General features: G+C 42.6%; 1 protein-coding gene across 5 annotated transcripts in view; it reads right to left on the reverse strand.

Annotated features, from left to right (window-relative positions):
* PLCE1 (phospholipase C epsilon 1) overlaps positions 1 to 16784 on the reverse strand; it is a 133609-nt gene that overhangs the window by 15679 nt on the left and 101146 nt on the right. For 4 of the 5 annotated variants that reach the window (XM_081863943.1, XM_081863940.1, XM_081863941.1 and 1 more), the window contains 15 exons: positions 16425 to 16607; positions 13965 to 14082; positions 12905 to 13067; positions 12502 to 12624; positions 12268 to 12404; positions 11312 to 11550; positions 10170 to 10231; positions 9921 to 10086; positions 7755 to 7862; positions 6426 to 6542; positions 6160 to 6318; positions 5890 to 6019; positions 4689 to 4730; positions 3868 to 3992; positions 1684 to 1801 (listed from right to left, as the gene is read on the reverse strand). In XM_081863943.1, coding sequence (XP_081720069.1) covers positions 1684 to 1801; positions 3868 to 3992; positions 4689 to 4730; positions 5890 to 6019; positions 6160 to 6318; positions 6426 to 6542; positions 7755 to 7862; positions 9921 to 10086; positions 10170 to 10231; positions 11312 to 11550; positions 12268 to 12404; positions 12502 to 12624; positions 12905 to 13067; positions 13965 to 14082; positions 16425 to 16607 — 1990 coding nt within the window. The remainder of the gene's footprint in view (positions 1 to 1683; positions 1802 to 3867; positions 3993 to 4688; positions 4731 to 5889; positions 6020 to 6159; positions 6319 to 6425; positions 6543 to 7754; positions 7863 to 9920; positions 10087 to 10169; positions 10232 to 11311; positions 11551 to 12267; positions 12405 to 12501; positions 12625 to 12904; positions 13068 to 13964; positions 14083 to 16424; positions 16608 to 16784) is intronic. The other variant, XM_081863944.1, reaches the window with a different exon arrangement.

Here is a 16784-nt window from a genome sequence, read left to right on the forward strand (position 1 = left end):
AATCTAATGCTAATGTCTTATGCAGGAAAACGCTAGTTTGTACTGCATACGTAGACAAGACGACGTATAAAATCGTACACCAGTGTTCCAGTATGGATGTCTCTCAAAGGCATGTGAGCTTCAACGCAAACACTAAGCTCTCTCGCTTTCAAGAGCTTTCTCATTCCCTTCTGTTTGCAAGCTGAAAAATTGTGTTTGTGTATGAACCGCCTTGCTTGCGTCTTGGAACAACACAGGAATCTTGATTAGGGCAAGAGAACACCAGGGCTTGGATCCTAACTTCTAAGAGTTTGACTTGTGGAAATGGACTTTCTCATTCCCCTCCTCCCTTGCGGACCTTCCACAATAGAACTGCATACAGCAAGGGGAGGCAGCAGTAGGAAGGGCAAATTGCTGAAAACTTCGCGTGATGGGAAAAGCCTTCCCACTCACAGGGGTATCTTTGGAGCCAAGCGTATATGAACAGCAATTGTGTTGGATTTATTTCTGAAACAACAGGTGAACTTGTGCTTTCATCCCCACCGCACCATATGCAAGTAACCCTGCCCACGGAACTGCAACTGTGTAAGGACATGCATGTGTGAAACAGGCTGTACACAAATACAGTCAGCAGAAATACCCATTTATCAATATGCTTATGCTGGGATCAACTTCTCCAATGAAAAGAAAACGGACAAAAATGCATTACAGTAGGAAGAAAAATTGCTGCTTATAAGCCTTATGCAGCATTTCGCTATAACACAGCAGCTAAATAATGGAGTATTTCATTCCTCCACAGTGGCGAAGCTGAATGCTCCGGCACCAGGGACAGAGAGCAGGCGGGGTCGTGGCTGGCGCGTGTCCCGGGGGCGTGGTATGCCGCCCGCGGGGGTGTGACGTGCATCCCAGGGGCATGGCACCCAGCGTGGGGGGGGGGTTTCACGGCGCATGTCCGGGGGGGGGCAGCCATGATGGTACCCTCCCCAATGTTGCCAGGGGCGGTGCGCTCCCCCCACCAGTGTTCCTCCATACAACAAAATCAAGACATGTCTGTTCTACCTAGAGTGGTATCTAGTTATGAACTTAATTCGTTCTGGAGGTCCATTCTTAACCTGAAGCTGTTCTTAGCTAAAGGCGCGCTTTCGCTAATGGGGGCTCTTGCTACCCCTGCGCCACAGGCACACAATTTCCGTTCTCTTCCTCAGGCAAAGTTCTCAACTCGAGGTAACTCTTCCAGGTTAGTGGAGTTTGTAACCTGAAGCATTTGTGACCTGAGGCGTTTGTAACTCGAGGTACCACTGCATTTCTCTAGTACTTGTGCAAATCAATCCTTCCTTCTTGCCATGGGTTTTTCCTATAACCAATCCACTGTAGTATGGTTGGTTTTCTACACATTGGCTATACTTGCTCCATTCCAATTTACTGTTTGTGCTCCAATCCCAATGTAACTCACTCTTTCGGTTCCCTAATTGGACTGTAGCCCAACCTGCACAGAAATGATTAGGGGTGTGTGTAAGAGATAAATGGAGTTTGATTTCCCACAGGCCATTCCTCATTCCTATCAAGACATCTCTCTTGGGAGAACACACTCAGAATCAAAGCTAGTTCTCAGCTGCCATAAAATGGGAAGCTAGAACCCAGGTTTTTTCCCCTTTGTCATAGCTTGTTTCAGAACAGGTAATAATTAAGGCCAATGTAACTTACCAGGAAATTTCACAGCTTGGCAGTAGATGACAAGATCTGACAATTCTGGTGCTATTTGTCTGCTTTCTTTTTTATTTTGAGAAAGATAAAATTCTTCGCCTAATTCCATGTCATAAACCTATATATTGTCAAGTGAAAAAAGAAAGGATTTCATCATATTTAATATTGCAGTCTAATCATGAGCAATGTCACTTATATGGTAGAACACTGTTAATTTACATTTATAGATGTCCCCAATCTTTTAACATTTCTTCTTCCCCACATTCAGCCACCACCCCTTCCTCTAAATCTACTTTCCACAGGCCAGCAGGGAAAGATTAGGAACACTACTGCCTCTAACCTCTTAGCAGCCGGATGAAATGACCTTAGTGGAACAGGACAATCTGCCTGATCCTACAGTTCCCTTATCACATGCTATACCTCCCTTTCCACCGGGCTCGTGAATTACATGTACTTTCCCCATTGCAGAAACTAAATATTACTACACAAACATATGCCCTATATCTAAAAACAAAACAGAAACGACTAAGCTCACTTTACTGAAATAAATTCAAAAATATTTAACAGCAGTATTCCCATCTTGCCTAAATATATATACAACAGGGCAGTGTTGTGCAGTGCAGCACGCTCACAGAAAACAGGACATCTCAGCGTGAAGTCAAACCATCTGGCTTAAATGGTGAGTTTATTCTGGCAGACAAACCACAGTACTATTATAATTCTCCCCTGGAAAAAGGTTCTGCTAGTTCCAACATTCATTCTCTCTCTCTCTCTCTCTCTCTCTCTCTCTCTCTCTCTCTCTGTGTGTGTGTGTGTGTGTGTGTGTGTATATATATATATATATATATATATATATATATATATATATGGTCTCTATGGTAGAATTCATAGACTTCAACAACATCCACTAAACTGTATTCTAAATACTATTGTACAGGAAAATGCAGCTAATTTTGTGGGTTTTATGAAAGACATACATGCAGTGGAGAAGCCTTGCAACCTGAAAATGCATAGTATTTAAAAAATACATGGCATTATAAATAGCCTTGCAATCACCCACATTACTTTTTAAAAATTAAACAAAGGTCCAAAGTGAAGACACGGAAGAAGGCAAGGTAGCTTTAGCCCATTTATCAACACAGCTCTTTCCAGGAGAATGAAGGAGAATGTTCCCCCCTCCTCTTAGTGCATTCTGTAGCTGTTCTTTGCAGAAGATCTGGTTTGCAGCTGCAGGTCCATCTAAAGCACATGACTTCACCCAAAGAATCCTGGGAATTGTAGTCTTCTCCTTACAGAGCTACAGTTCCTAGCACACTTAACAAACTATGCTTCCCAGGATTCGGGGTGGGGGAGAACCATATGCTTTAAATTCAGCTCAGCCTAGTGTTCTATACACATTATGATCAAAATATCACATGTTATCATGCCAGTGGAAAACAGCTGACTTGTAAGGAGAGGGGTTTCACTGGCTGAGATCATAGAAATGTTGTAAAACACGGTAACGGTGCCTCAATGGATAAAACACTAAACAGACTGGGGGAAACAGCAGTTTAAGATCCAAGCAAAGCCAGTCCCACTATGAACTTTCCTAGGCAAGAATCTACTTCGTCATACATATGAAGTAAATTGGGAAGGTAATATATACGCTGAGCAAAGTGAAGGCCAAGTGGTATTTGACAAAGTGAGACTGAAAACCTTTTGTTAGGAAGGCAAAGAAGCTCTCTTGAAAACCGGGGAAAGTGTCCAATACTCAACCTAAAGAAAATCTACATCTGTTGAGCCATCAAAACACTATTAAAAGAACAGCTGGACATCCAATGAGGTACACTTTATTTCTGAGGTGAGATAACCACCCTTATTTAAACTATGAGGTATCTTTTATGAAGCAAGAGAGGAAAAACCTCAGAGGTGCACAAGAAACACTCGATGGTGCAAACTTGTCTACTCAGAAGTATGTTCCATGGGGCTTAGTAGGTACAGCTTTGTAGTCTAAAACATTCTTTTTTCCTCAGGGGCAATAGATGGCAAACTAGACATGAAGGAAGTAGATCAGGGCATTTAAACGTGGATCTTAGATGCTGCAAGAGGCCGGTGTGTTTTTTAATTTCTTTGTAAGTTTCAGTTCTAGACTACAAGCCACTCCCCGTATGGAAGCTTGAGAAAACAGATATGAACAAATACTACCTTTCCTTTGTTGTTGTATATAGCACTTTCTGTTTTCTTTATTCTCTTTGCAGTTTCTTCGCTATATTCAAATTGAAGCTTATCTATGGTTAACTTATTCTCAGGTCGGTCTTCCAAAATGTTATCTGGAAAGTAAGCATTATCTGACTGAAGAGTTGAAAAGGCAAATTTTACTTCAACTTAATGCTTTGAGTAAAAGCAGCCAATATTATTCTGAATAATCAAAATATTAAACAGGCAAATAATTTCTCCTTCAATGCAATTCTCTTCTAAGCGCGAGTCAGTTTTTATCCTACCTTTTTGAGCTCAGCCAGTATTCTCTCAAGATGCAAAGCAGAAGCTGGTTTTCCACTTTAAACCATTTGTGGAATGATATAATAAATTAAGCTGCATCATCATTATTTAATTGCAAATGTTTTAAAAGTTTTCGGCCTCAAATTTTGTACTCAGCCCTGTGCATGAGACATTACTTTGCAGATAAGGGAGTGGGGGGGGGTGACAGGGGATTGAAGTGCTTACTAAAAAGTTATTCTCATTGTTCAACCCAAAATTATAACCAAATTGAAAACTATATTTGTGTATTTTAAGTCAACGTACATAAACGTGATTCACTAATCTATATAGCTATAACCAAAGTGTATAAATAAGAAACTAGTGTGGAACATGCAAATATTGCGATCCTCAAAAGTAAGTAATGGAAAATTATAGAAATGCAAAAAATGTGTTTTTACTAAAATGTGAAATGCAAAGAATGCTTCCAAGTTGGGAAATGCAGTGCTGAAATTCATGCAGTTATTATGCTTGACCAAATGGCCTTTTACCTTCCTGGCTGTTAGGAGCAGGAGAAGCATTAAGGACATCAGCTACAGGAAAACAGAGTCAGAAAGGGAATAAGAGTAAAGGAAATTAAGAAATAAAGCCAGAGAAGTGAAAATTACATTCAAACTGTGTAGAGCTATCATCTTCGATACAAAAACTTGAAGAATTGCTGCAGGGATATAAAACTGAAAATGCTAACTATTAGAACACAAGAGTGTAAAGATGAGGTCAGACTTTATATAAACACATCTGAATCTAGGTTAACCCAGAATGGACATGATTTCATAGCGTGAGAATTCAGAAAACTCATGGAAACAGGCAAGATACTAAGTATGCTCGAGGTCTGGCAGAGAATTTCATAATATTATAGATATATACTCAATGTACATATCATGAAACTAGCTGAAAACGGCCCCAACTTGGATGAGCCAATGGGCACATACTATAATTCAAGGCGGCAGGAATCCAATAATACAACAAAATGTGCCTTCTGTTACTCTGGTTTGCGCTGTGTGTCCAGGGGCGTAGCGTGGGTTGTCAGCACCCGGGGCAAGGCAAATAATTTGCGCCCCCTAACCCGTGGATTTGCGCCCCCTAACCCGCGGATTTGCCCTAACCCCAGGTGTTGCGCCCGGTGCGGCCGGCCCCCCCTGCACCCCCCACGCTACGCCACTGTGTGTGTCTACCTATTCAGATAGAGTACCAAGTATAAGACGGGCACTATTTTCCTGGACTATATAAAACATGCTTCCTACCCATGGTGTTTTAATTTATGGTACTGAGTAGACTTTCTGAAAAGCCAAGTCCTTAGAACAAAAGCTGCTTTGTGTTGCTGGAATACAGCTTAGAGCAGAAACCCAACTTTAAAATATCCTTATTTCAGTACACATATCAAAACAACCACCTTATGCAATAACAGAAATGATCGCTATGTTTCCTAATAATATTCTCACAGCTACATCACTATGATGATAAAACATAATTCCTTTCCCATCCCTTCCCATAAATCATAACCTTCTCTTACTATTTAGAATGGATATGAAAGACAAAAAAAATGAGTTGTGTAGTGACAAATGCTTAAAAGTTGTAACTGAATAGGTTTTTGGGGGGAGGGGAGGCAACTTTAAGTGTAGTTATGGTTGAAACTGTGTCCATGCCATAAATCCAAAAAATGCAACCCTATTAATAAGTATGTTTGTTTACCATCAGACAGAGACTCATAGTCATAGTCATATTCATCTTCTTCATCTTCTTCTTCTTCGTTAGCAGTGGAAGGGTTCCCCAAATTACCACCATTGCTCGCCTGAGCTTGCATGTATGCCAACTGATGAGCCTATTATATTAAAATAACATTGAAAAATACAATGGGAAATTCATTTAGAAAATGAATTGGGTAGCCAAGGGTGCAACTTACAATCCAAAAAAGGACTGAGTGTGGCAACTCTCAAATATTTTTTCAAAGAAAATTCACACCTTCTGTTTTAATATATCCACTGGAGTCTGGTGAGCTTTGAGCTTTTTGTTTTTAAGCAGAATCTTTCTTCGCAGTTGGTGGGGAGAAGGTAACATTGGGTCGTCGGAAAAATCGCTTTCAAACAAAAATTTAGTCACCAGCTTTTCTTCAAATGTATTCTGAAACATCAGTTAAGATATAAAGTCATATAAACATGAGTTAAGTTATAAATTGGATCAAAATTCCTATTCCACTCTGAGTGGCATTCTTCTCTCTCTTAACCTACCTTGAAAATGTCAGCCATCTTTCGCTGCTGTGGCAAGGAACAGTGGTTCTCAATCGATATGATGACGGGCATGTCTGAGGTGGTGAAAGCATTGCGATCGATAGCTTCAACAACTTCCTGTAAGAATGAAAACCAAAACAGGACTACCTAATTATTCTGTGGCATTCAGGGCACATGCCATTCTGCCCCACAAATTATTGAAGGAAATCTAGCATAAAACATGCTGTCCCCAGACAGAAGGAGGAAAAGTGATGTGCAATTGGGTGAAAATGCCCACTTGGAAGGTGGGGGTAAGGAACTTGTTCTCCACCCATATTCCAGACAGAGATAGTCTGACCATGTCTAAGCACATATTGGCAACCTCTGATTTAGGCCACTTTAGTGCACTGTATATGTTGGGTCATCTCTGAAGTCTATTCAGAAACTTCAATAGGCACAAAATATTGTTTCTAGATTGGGAGTAGGCTATATACCTCACTAGTCTTGAAACAACTGCACTGGCTCTGGGTCCATTTCTTAGCTTAATTCACAGTGTTATTCTAACCATAAAGCCATAAACAGCTGGATATTTAAGAGACCATGTATTCTTGGATGAACTTGTCCCCAGTATGAACAGTCTCCTCGGAGGACATTCTGTCCCCACTACAACAGAAGTGAGAGGTGAAGGGACTGAGGACTGGTCCTCTTCAGCTCTGGCATTCTGATTGTGGAATGCTTTCCCAATGGTGACTCTTCCTGACACCATGTCATACATTTTTGGTGGTGCCAAATGGAGAGAGGAGAGAAAGAGGGTGGATAAATCTCACATTAGAAATATTTCCATAGGAAATAATGGAAACTGTGTACTCGTTATGTGAACGCTTGCCTAAGGAACATTTTCCAGGGAATGCACAGTAAGCAGGACCTGAGTGTCTTTTTCCACAAGAATAATTTCTACAATAGACATTAGTAAGAATATAGTAAAGGTAAAGGGACCCCTGACCACTAGGTCCAGTCGTGACCAACTCTGGGGCTGTGGCGCTCATCTCGCTTTACTGGCCGAGGGAGCCGGCGTACAGCTTCCAGGTCATGTGGCCAGCATGACTAGCCATGTGGCGAACCAGAGCAGCACACAGAAACGCTGTTTACCTTCCTGCCGGAGCAGTTTCTATTTATCTACTTGCACTTTGACGTGCTTTCGAACTGCTAGGTTGGCAGGAGCAGGGACCGAACAACAGGAGCTCACCCCATTGCGGGGATTCGAACCGCTGACCTTCTGATTGGCAAGTCCTAGGCTCTGTGGTTTAACCCACAGCGGCACCCGCGTCCCTAGTAAGAATATACATCTACCTTAAAAGGAATCTTCGTAGTTAGCGTGTGGCCATGATAAATTACAGGCATTCCATCATCACCATCCCAGCAGTCTAATTCCACACTCCGACAGCCTTGCAGCAGAACCTGAAACAAACAACAACAACAACAACATGGTGTTGCATTGCTTCTACAGAACCATACATTACTTTAAAGGGCTGAAGTTTCAAACTTTTCAGTGAGCATACTATAAATGGCATACAAAGGATAGGGAGATGGAATACAGTGAAGTGCTGTAAAAACACTTGATCAAATTCCTGCACCACTGACAAGTGTTGTTTGAACAGTTTTCTCACAAAATAGGCTTCCAGTAAAACTACTGTATACATCATTCAACCTTCCTACATGTTTAACTGTTGAGCCCTATATTGATCCCTCTGCACCTGTGTTTAGTTAAGAAAGACCAACGTTACATAAACACACACACACACACTTAGTTGTACATCTGCAGCATCTTTCCAAGGCAGCCATTCTGTGCAGGCTACCAGCAAAGTTTTCTTGTCCTCCAAAATATGCACATCTATTTGCACATAAAAGAAAAGGCTTAAAACCCTATTTTTAATGCTGCTAGATCATGGATGTCAGGGGCTCAGGAGCAGAGGCACAGGGAAGAGAGGAAATGGAGAGCGAAGGGGAAGAATCTGAGGGCAGCGTAGGAGAAGATGACAGTGGCCCGAGAGATTCCATGAGCCTCTCCAGCGAATCAGAAGATTCACAGAAGGGGGCGCCGGTGGCCAGGGCAAGGGGGGTCCCAAGGGGGAAACTCCAGAAGCAAGGGGCCAGCGGGGACTCCCAGAGCAGCAGTTGGAGATCAGGACCAGCTTCCCCACCGGAGCGTAGTGGGGGGGGGGAAGAGTCCCAGGTATCGGGGCCAGCGTCTCCCCCAGCAGGGAGAGAAGATGAGTCAGAGCTGACCACGCCTCCATCGGAGAGTCAGGGAACGGAGGGGAGGTCAGGTCCAGCTAGCCTCCCGGAAGAGGGAAGCAGTGACAGAAGCAGTGTAACGGTCAGGAGGAAGGTCACTGGGTTGGCGCGAGCGCCAAGTTCAAAATGTACAGGAGCACGGGACAGCAGAGAACCCGGATTGGGAACCAGGTCCTAAAGCCCGCCGGAGGCAGGGGGAGGAGTCAGGGGACTCAGCGTCAGAAGAGTCCAGAAAGGGGAATGCCCCAGCGGACAGGAGGACCCAGAGGAGGAGAGAGCAGAGGAAGAGGTGGAGCAGGGCTAGAGTCTTAAACTGGTGTCAAAGGGGAGGAGATTCAGACGGAGCTTCGGCGATCTAGGGTTTAAGACGTAGAGCTGCGCGCCACGGTTTTGAAATAGAGACTGAAACTTCAATAAAGACTTTTGTATATAACAACGACCTGGCATTGGTCCTCTGTGAGCTGGGACTTCGGGCAGCTCTGACAATAGAAAATATATCCAAGTGGTTTACAATATTAAAAAGATTTTTAAAAACCGTACGACGAAAGTGCAAAAAGCTAAAAACAAATTAAAAGCAAAAAAAAGTTAAAAACAAAAATGTTGGGCTCTGGAGGGTGGCTCTGTGGCCCCGTGCTAAATGCTCCTGTCTGTTGGTGAGGTATGGAAGTATGGTGCTTCTGTAAACTCTTTTAAACATGATGCAACTCCATCATACACAAGATATAATTCAGCCCATGGAAAGGAGCACTTATTTTCATGTGGGTTACTGCCCAAAAACAATGTCTAAAATATTATGTAATGTTCCTAGAAGCAACAAACACTTTTCTGAGTAATGGTGCTGCTTCAAAGTCATACTTTCAGCAGAACTTGCATTATTCTGAATGGTGCTGTGACATTTAAATGAACCAACGTATTAGCTCAAGTCTTTCCTGTGGGAAAGTCTAATTTTAGCAGGTTAGATCAGACTGGCTAGTGTGACTCTCAAACCAACCCACCCTTTTTTGTGCCTTAAGAACAAAGCTTAAATATATTATTTTAAAAAGCATCTGAGCACAACTGTGCACACAAGCAGTTTTTCCCACAGATCTTGTTTTTCCTATGCTTTACAAGCAAGTATTCAGGACATTTAGGTTTAGAAAGCAGGGGAAAGGTCATGCTTTTTTTGACGTTCCAAACAAACAAACAAATTCTTGCAAAAAAAAATAAAAATGAAAAAGGCACCTGGCTATAAAGTTCTACTGAGGATTCTCCTTTAAGCTGGTGTCCCGTGAGATACGTATTGTGTGAAGACTCAATGTAGTAATATGACAGAGGGAATAGCAAATCTTCAACATTCTCTTGAGACTCATTGTTCACAGATGCAAAATTATCTTTGTCCATCAAAAACCTAGAGATACAAAAGGCTAAAATTCATAAAAAGAAATGCAGGGCAGGTTAAGAAAATATCAAGGCGATCTTACAGGCGATTACCGTGCAAATCCTTCAAAAGACATCAGTCCCTGCTGGCACATATTGATGCTGGGTTCAAACTTCTGTAAGAGGCAGAACAGAAATGTCAATAAATAGACTAAAATAAATTGGCATTAAAAAAATGAAATGTATTTAGACGCTATACACAGTTTTGGCAACATAATTTATTCAAATCCAGCTAATGCATTACTGAGAATTAGGCATGATGGTGTCAAATTCAGGTCTTCAAATGCAGGTCATAACTCCCAGAACTATGGCAATGCCTCTGCCCTGCTCTCTCCTGGCTGCCAATTTATAACTAGGCAAAGACCACTCTCACATGAGAAAGGAAGATACAGCAAGCACAGCTAATATCGGTGGGGGAGATGCTACCCACATTGGTCCAGGAACAAATACATAGCCCCAACAGCCCCAGAAGTCAAGCCCAGGAGGTTTATTGGCCAATCAGCCAGCAGGGGTGAGCTAGCTTCTCTCTGCTAGCCAGTGGTGGGGAAAGGCCAGCTTCTGAAGGAAGCTTGCAAACATTGACTTGTGCAGAAACACTTCACAAATTTATCGCAGGTCTCCCATTAATGCTTATAGTGATCCCTTAGTAAAAACTCCAGATTCAGCGTAGATGTCTTTAAGACCAACATCTGTGTGATGTCTGCATCCTCCTGGAGCTATCAGGGAGCGAGCTGAGTGAAAAGGTTATGTTAAATTGGTACACAGGTGAGATGTCACAGTTCTTCCCTTCCTAACAGGTTTGCTTGCAGATGTTTATTTCTGTGCCCAGTATGAGTTTTGGCCATGATTCAGCTACGTGCCCAAGTTTTTACTGCTGAAAACAATGGGATTTAAAAACACTGAACTTTAATTGAACTGGGGAAGGGCTATAGTTCACTCTCCGTATCTCAGGGTACAGCTGGGAATGTCCCATTCTGAAACCCTGGAATGTCACTGCCAGCCAGAGTCAACAATACTGATGGGCCAATAAATCTTCCTCAGTACAAGGCAGCTGTGTTCTCTATGTTCTGTTGTTCTCTATGTTCTCTATGTTACTGATGCTGCCACACCAATTTAAATATGGTGGTTGCTCCTGGTTCTAAGAGAGGAATTAAGAAGCCCTGTGATTAGAATTCCAATAGCTTAGCATTACACACCTGAATAATACTGAGGATTTCATCATATGTGTAGTGTTCTCCTTGGCAATTTACTAAGAAGTCATTGAGTTGCTGGATGCCCACTCCAAATATTCCCAGAGATGTGCTCTCTACTCCAGTACCGTTAGTAACAATGCTTGCGGCAGCAATAGCGTCAGAAATTTGTCTCTGGTTGTCTGATAGCTGCTGTCTGCTCTTAATGAACAAGCCCAAATCAGATATGTTCCTAGTCAGTAAATCTGAAAGACAAAAATATGAACATAAATGCTTTATACGATGGTCAAACTGCTAGTTTTAACTTTAAAGTCCTAAATGGTCAAGGAACTTTGAAGGAACACACGACTGAAGATTTATTCTCTCTCTCTCTTTCTGGAGATGCGTGTGGTGCTGTGGTCCAAACCACTAAGCCTCTTGGGCTTGCCAATCGTAAGGTTGGCAGTTGGAATCCGTGCAACGGGGTGAGCTCCTGTTGCTCTGTCCCAGCTCCTGCCAACCTAGCAATCTGAAAGCATACTAGCACAAGTTGATAAATAGGTACCGCTGCGGTGGGAAGGTAAACGGTGTTTCTGTGCACTCTGGCACTCATCACGGTGTTGTGTTGTGTCAGAAGCAGTTTAGTCATGCTGGCCACATGACCCAGAAAGCTGTCTGTGGTCAATCGCTGGCTCTCTCAGCCTGTAAGTGAAATGAGTGCCACATCCCACAGTCAAAATCGACTGGACTTAACCATCCAGGGGGTCCTTTACCTTTTTATTTATTCATTATTTATAGAACATTTTCAAATCTGTGAAGCGCTTGATAAAACTTAAAAATATTTTTCTTTCAGCAACTGTTCAGTTAGGCATGCCACTGTTCATATCTTACAGAAATGGAGAGAAAGTGACGTGACCAGCACCAAACACTTAGCTCCCAGGTTCAACTCCAACACACGACCAAGTCAATTTAAGTTATCTTACCTAAATCTGGCTGAAGTCCATTTGTGTTCTCATCAATCTTCAGAGACGTATACAGTGGAATGGAATCAGAACCCAGTCGATTGCAGGGCACAGCGTATATGTCGAAAAGATCCTTCAGATCCTTGCGGCTTCGAACGCTATAAATATATGATGCATTTTATTATCAATTCTTGTTAAAACATTGGGGTTTTTTAAAAAAAACTCTCAGGTAAGAATCAACAAAAGAGATTTTACCTGAAAGATTTGAAGAGCTCTACAAACTCAACAAAACTCATGTTGCTATCGGAAACCATACAGGTTTGGAAGCCCTTCAGCCCCCCTTTTCCTCTTCCATGCCAGCTGCTGCTGCTCCACGTGCTAAAGAAATAAAGGTATGTAATGGAAACTATCACTGTGTCTGTACACACACACACACACACACACACACACCTAAAAAAGCAGTCCATTAGTTTGCCAGCTAAAAGTAAGCCACTTATCAACTGCTAATGGGAAAAACTATAAAGGAATTCCAGATGCATCTGTTGATTTCAGACACCTCAATCCCAACACTCAACATGGAGTAAGGAGTGATCTCAGTATAGGTTTTAGAATTTCAGCATGCACAAAAACACACATGTTCAATGATGCTTTCTCTTACCTGGATTGACCTTTTATTGATGATGACATCACAGGAGAAGACACTGGCCTGACAGGTGACGAGACCCCAGGTGTTACATTAGGTGGCACTGAGGTAATCAGGGATTGTGTTCTTCTGGAAGGCAGAGTGTTGGTAGCAGGAAAAGTAACCAGAAGAGTTGGTTCTAAGAAGGAAAGCAAATTTGTATCACAGCATTTATAATACCCCTTTTCAAAAGAAGAAGAAGAAGAAAAGAGCCCTGTTAGAGCAGCAAAAATGAAACTCACAAGAAATAATAATAATAATAAGAGTTTGGATTTGATATCCCGCTTTATCACTACCCTAAGGAGTCTCAAAGCGGCTAACAATCTCCTTTCCCTTCCTCCCTCATAACAAACAAACAAACACTCTGTGAGGTGAGTGAGGCTGAGAGACTTCAAAGAAGTGTGACTGACCCAAGGTCACCCAGCAGCTGCATGTGGAGGAGCCAAGACGCAAAGCCGGTTCCCCAGATTGCAAGACTACTATTACGAGTCTACCACTATTAACCACTACACCACACTGGCTATAGTGGTGTAAAATATAGCTAAATGAATATATTTTACTACAATTATCACCAGTTTATGAAAATGTGGCCAAGTTTTCATGTTGCACAAAGTCATTCGTCAGATAGGAAATACTGAAGGAGAAGGCAACTGATTTTTTAATTTATTTTCTTTGCAACTCCTACGCTTTCACCCAGGACTGGGTACAGAGGACAGTGATGTTGCTGGCCAGCAGCCAGCAGGACTCCAGACTGAGCTTTCTTTTCTTTTCTTTTTAAAAAAGCAAAATTATAGTCTTCCTAGAAAGAAAGCTATACACACACACACATCAATGCTTTGGACCCACCCCCCAATACTGTAGTCTCCTACATTGCCCCCAAAGCTGCTCCTAAATGTTGGAAGCAGCTTGAGAAGCCACAATCAAACAACAAATAAGGGATAACTCAGTGCTTGGAGACCCCCAAAGGATTATTTGAGGTCCTTTGCAACACACACACACACACACACACACACACACACACCCTGAAAGCACGTACCTGCTTCTTCCTGCTCATCAATATCCTGAGGGTCTGAACCACTTCTACTCCGATTTTCCTTAAAAGGTCTTGCTTTTCGGGTTACCATTTCATCATCAGTGCCATCTCCACTTTCACCCTTAAAACAGTGACCTTCATAATGAACATCTTTAGAAACACTGCATATTAAAACCAACATCCATTTTTTAAGTTACAAAGCTGTATGTGGAACATTTATTCAAGCAAGCTATTATCGGTTTTTTGACCAAACTGCAGGAGGCAGTGGAAGACAGAAGTGCCTGGCATGCTCTGGTCCATGTGGTCACGAAGAGTCACTAAACGACTAAACAACAACAACAACAACAATTATCGGTTTGCTGAGACAAAAGGGATGCAGGTAGCACATCAAAGAAAATGATCATTAGGTATTCATTTGAGGTCCAAACAAGGTGTTTCATCCATGGATGAAACCATCCAGAGATCCGTGGATGAGAGCCCATGGGGTTTTAAAATGTAGCCCTAAGGAGGGAAGGGCAATGATCTAGACTGGAGATGCAATACTTGTGGGATGGAGAGATTAAGCCTTTCCTCTGTGCACTTTGCCAGGGAAATTAGTCCTTGCCAAAGATGCTGTTTGCCTCTCGGAGCAAAACAGACAGGTACCAATTTGATAACTGTACATTCTTCCTCACCCTTACAGGGCAAAGTGTAGTTTGAGAGGGCTTCTCCCTAAGGAAGGGGGGAAATGGGGAAAGTTGTTTTTTAAAAGCCTCACCTCCCTGCAAAAATGCCACAGTCTGGATCCAAAATGAAGGGCTCCATATTTGCTAATGACCATTTTAAAACACAAACAAGCAAACCCACAGGCAATGCCCCTGAAGGAGCATCTCCACCCCCATCATTCTACCCGGACACTGAGGTCCAGTGCCGAGGGCCTTCTGGCAGTTCCCTCACTGAGAGAAGCCAAGTTACAGGGAACCAGGCAGAGGGCCTTATCGGTGGTGGCACCCTCCCTGCGGAACGCCCTCCCACCAGATGTCAAAGAGAACAACAACTACCAAGACTTTTAGAAGACATCTGAAGGCAGCCCTGTTTAGGGAGGCTTTTAATGTTTGATGGATTACTGTATTTTAGTATTTTGTTGGAAGCCGCCCAGAGTGGCTGGGGAGGCTTGGCCAGATGGGCGGGTATAAATAAATTATTATTATTATTATTATTATTATTATTATTATTATTATTATTATTATACAGAAACTGACCATTTTATGAAGCCCTTCAGCTGGCTGGCTTGCCCTATCCCATTGTCATAAACCAGCTGAATAGGCTATCAATTTGATAAAGGTATATTTGACTAAATCTTACTCTTTGCCCACAGGTTCAAGCCTTGATTAAGAGTCTTGCAAAAACTTAAGAAACCAAATTTTCTACATATTAGCCATCTTCGGATGTACAGTAATGCTAAATAAACCATGGCTTAGTTCTATATGAATGAACCAAGCCTTCTCCTGGGCTTGTATGTTCCTCTGTCCTCCACTGGAGGCATTCAAGGGTGAGGAACCTCTGGCCAGTGGGCCATTTGGGACAAGCCACACTCACCTGCCCTACACGTGACAGTGTACAGGTGAGGATGGAGTTTGACCCTATGGTTAACCAGCTGGTTGTTGGGAGTCTTGGAAGCCCTGTGCTAAGCAGGAACCCAGCACTAAGCATGATCGCTCTCTCTTCACCAACAGGGAGAACAATCCTACTTAGTGCCGAGTTTGGGTGCATAAGAGCGCTCCAGCCCCCTGAGTCCAACACTAAGTGGGACCCAGCTGCCCATTGGCTGATGCAAAGGGAGAGCAATCCTGCTTAGCATGCCAAAGAGCTCCTTGCTGTGGCACTGATCCTGCTTAGCATGGAGCTTGGGTGCACCAGAGCTTCCTGCATTTGTCCTCAAAGTCTTACAATCTATTAAGAAGAAACTTTTGAACTTAAGATTCTTCCACTGCCTCCTATTTCAACCTTCCTTTTTGCAACTCCAGTACAGAATGTTCATTGGCAGGTCCAGAAGTTTAGCATGACTTGATTTTGCCTTTCCTGCAAGTGCTTTTCTCATTGAGTTATACTTTCTGGATAGGCAAACATACTACATATGCTTCAGATGCATGATACTTCCCTTCTCTTTGCTTTCCATAATAAAAAGTCTCGACTCAGAAGTAAAAAGGATACCACCCAGAATATTCTATTTCAGTTTAAACATAGGCAAACCTCTTTATTATTATGCAACAAAAAACCCCACTGTTTTGAAGTAAATGATATGCAAACAAGTTGAAATAGAGGGATGGTCGCCCACCTCACTTTCTGTTCTGGAGGTTCTCCTGACTCCCGCCCCCCTCTGCAAGCCGATTTGGGGGGCATGTGGGGGAAAGGAAGGGAGAAAGCCCTGGACAATGAAGCTTCAATCATGCCTCCAACAACATTAAGTAACAAGCATCCTACCCTCATGAGTACTTTCTTCTTTTTCTTAGCTGTGCTGATTCCTAGTGTGTTGTTTCTCTGCACGCTTGGCTTCTCTACATTTTTTGTCAGGCTTCCTGGGCTTGTATTTCTTGTACTCCAGCGCCTCCCTCCAAACAATTCAACGGCTTGAGCCAACGTTGGGCCTTCATATCGACCGTCCTCCTAATAAAAGTCCTCAGCTTTATTAAAGTGCACAAGATACAGAATTTAAAAAGAAATATAATGATGTGGTGTGTGTTTTTTAACTGCACAGGAGCAGAAGAACATTGAGTAGGCTGCATTAGGGTCCTGAGGAACTAACATGAGCAGCTAATAGAATTATGGAGTGAGGAGTGATGA

This window comes from Podarcis erhardii, assembly GCF_964252035.2.
Source record: "Podarcis erhardii genome assembly, chromosome: 5".
Lineage (NCBI taxonomy): Eukaryota > Metazoa > Chordata > Lepidosauria > Squamata > Lacertidae > Podarcis > Podarcis erhardii.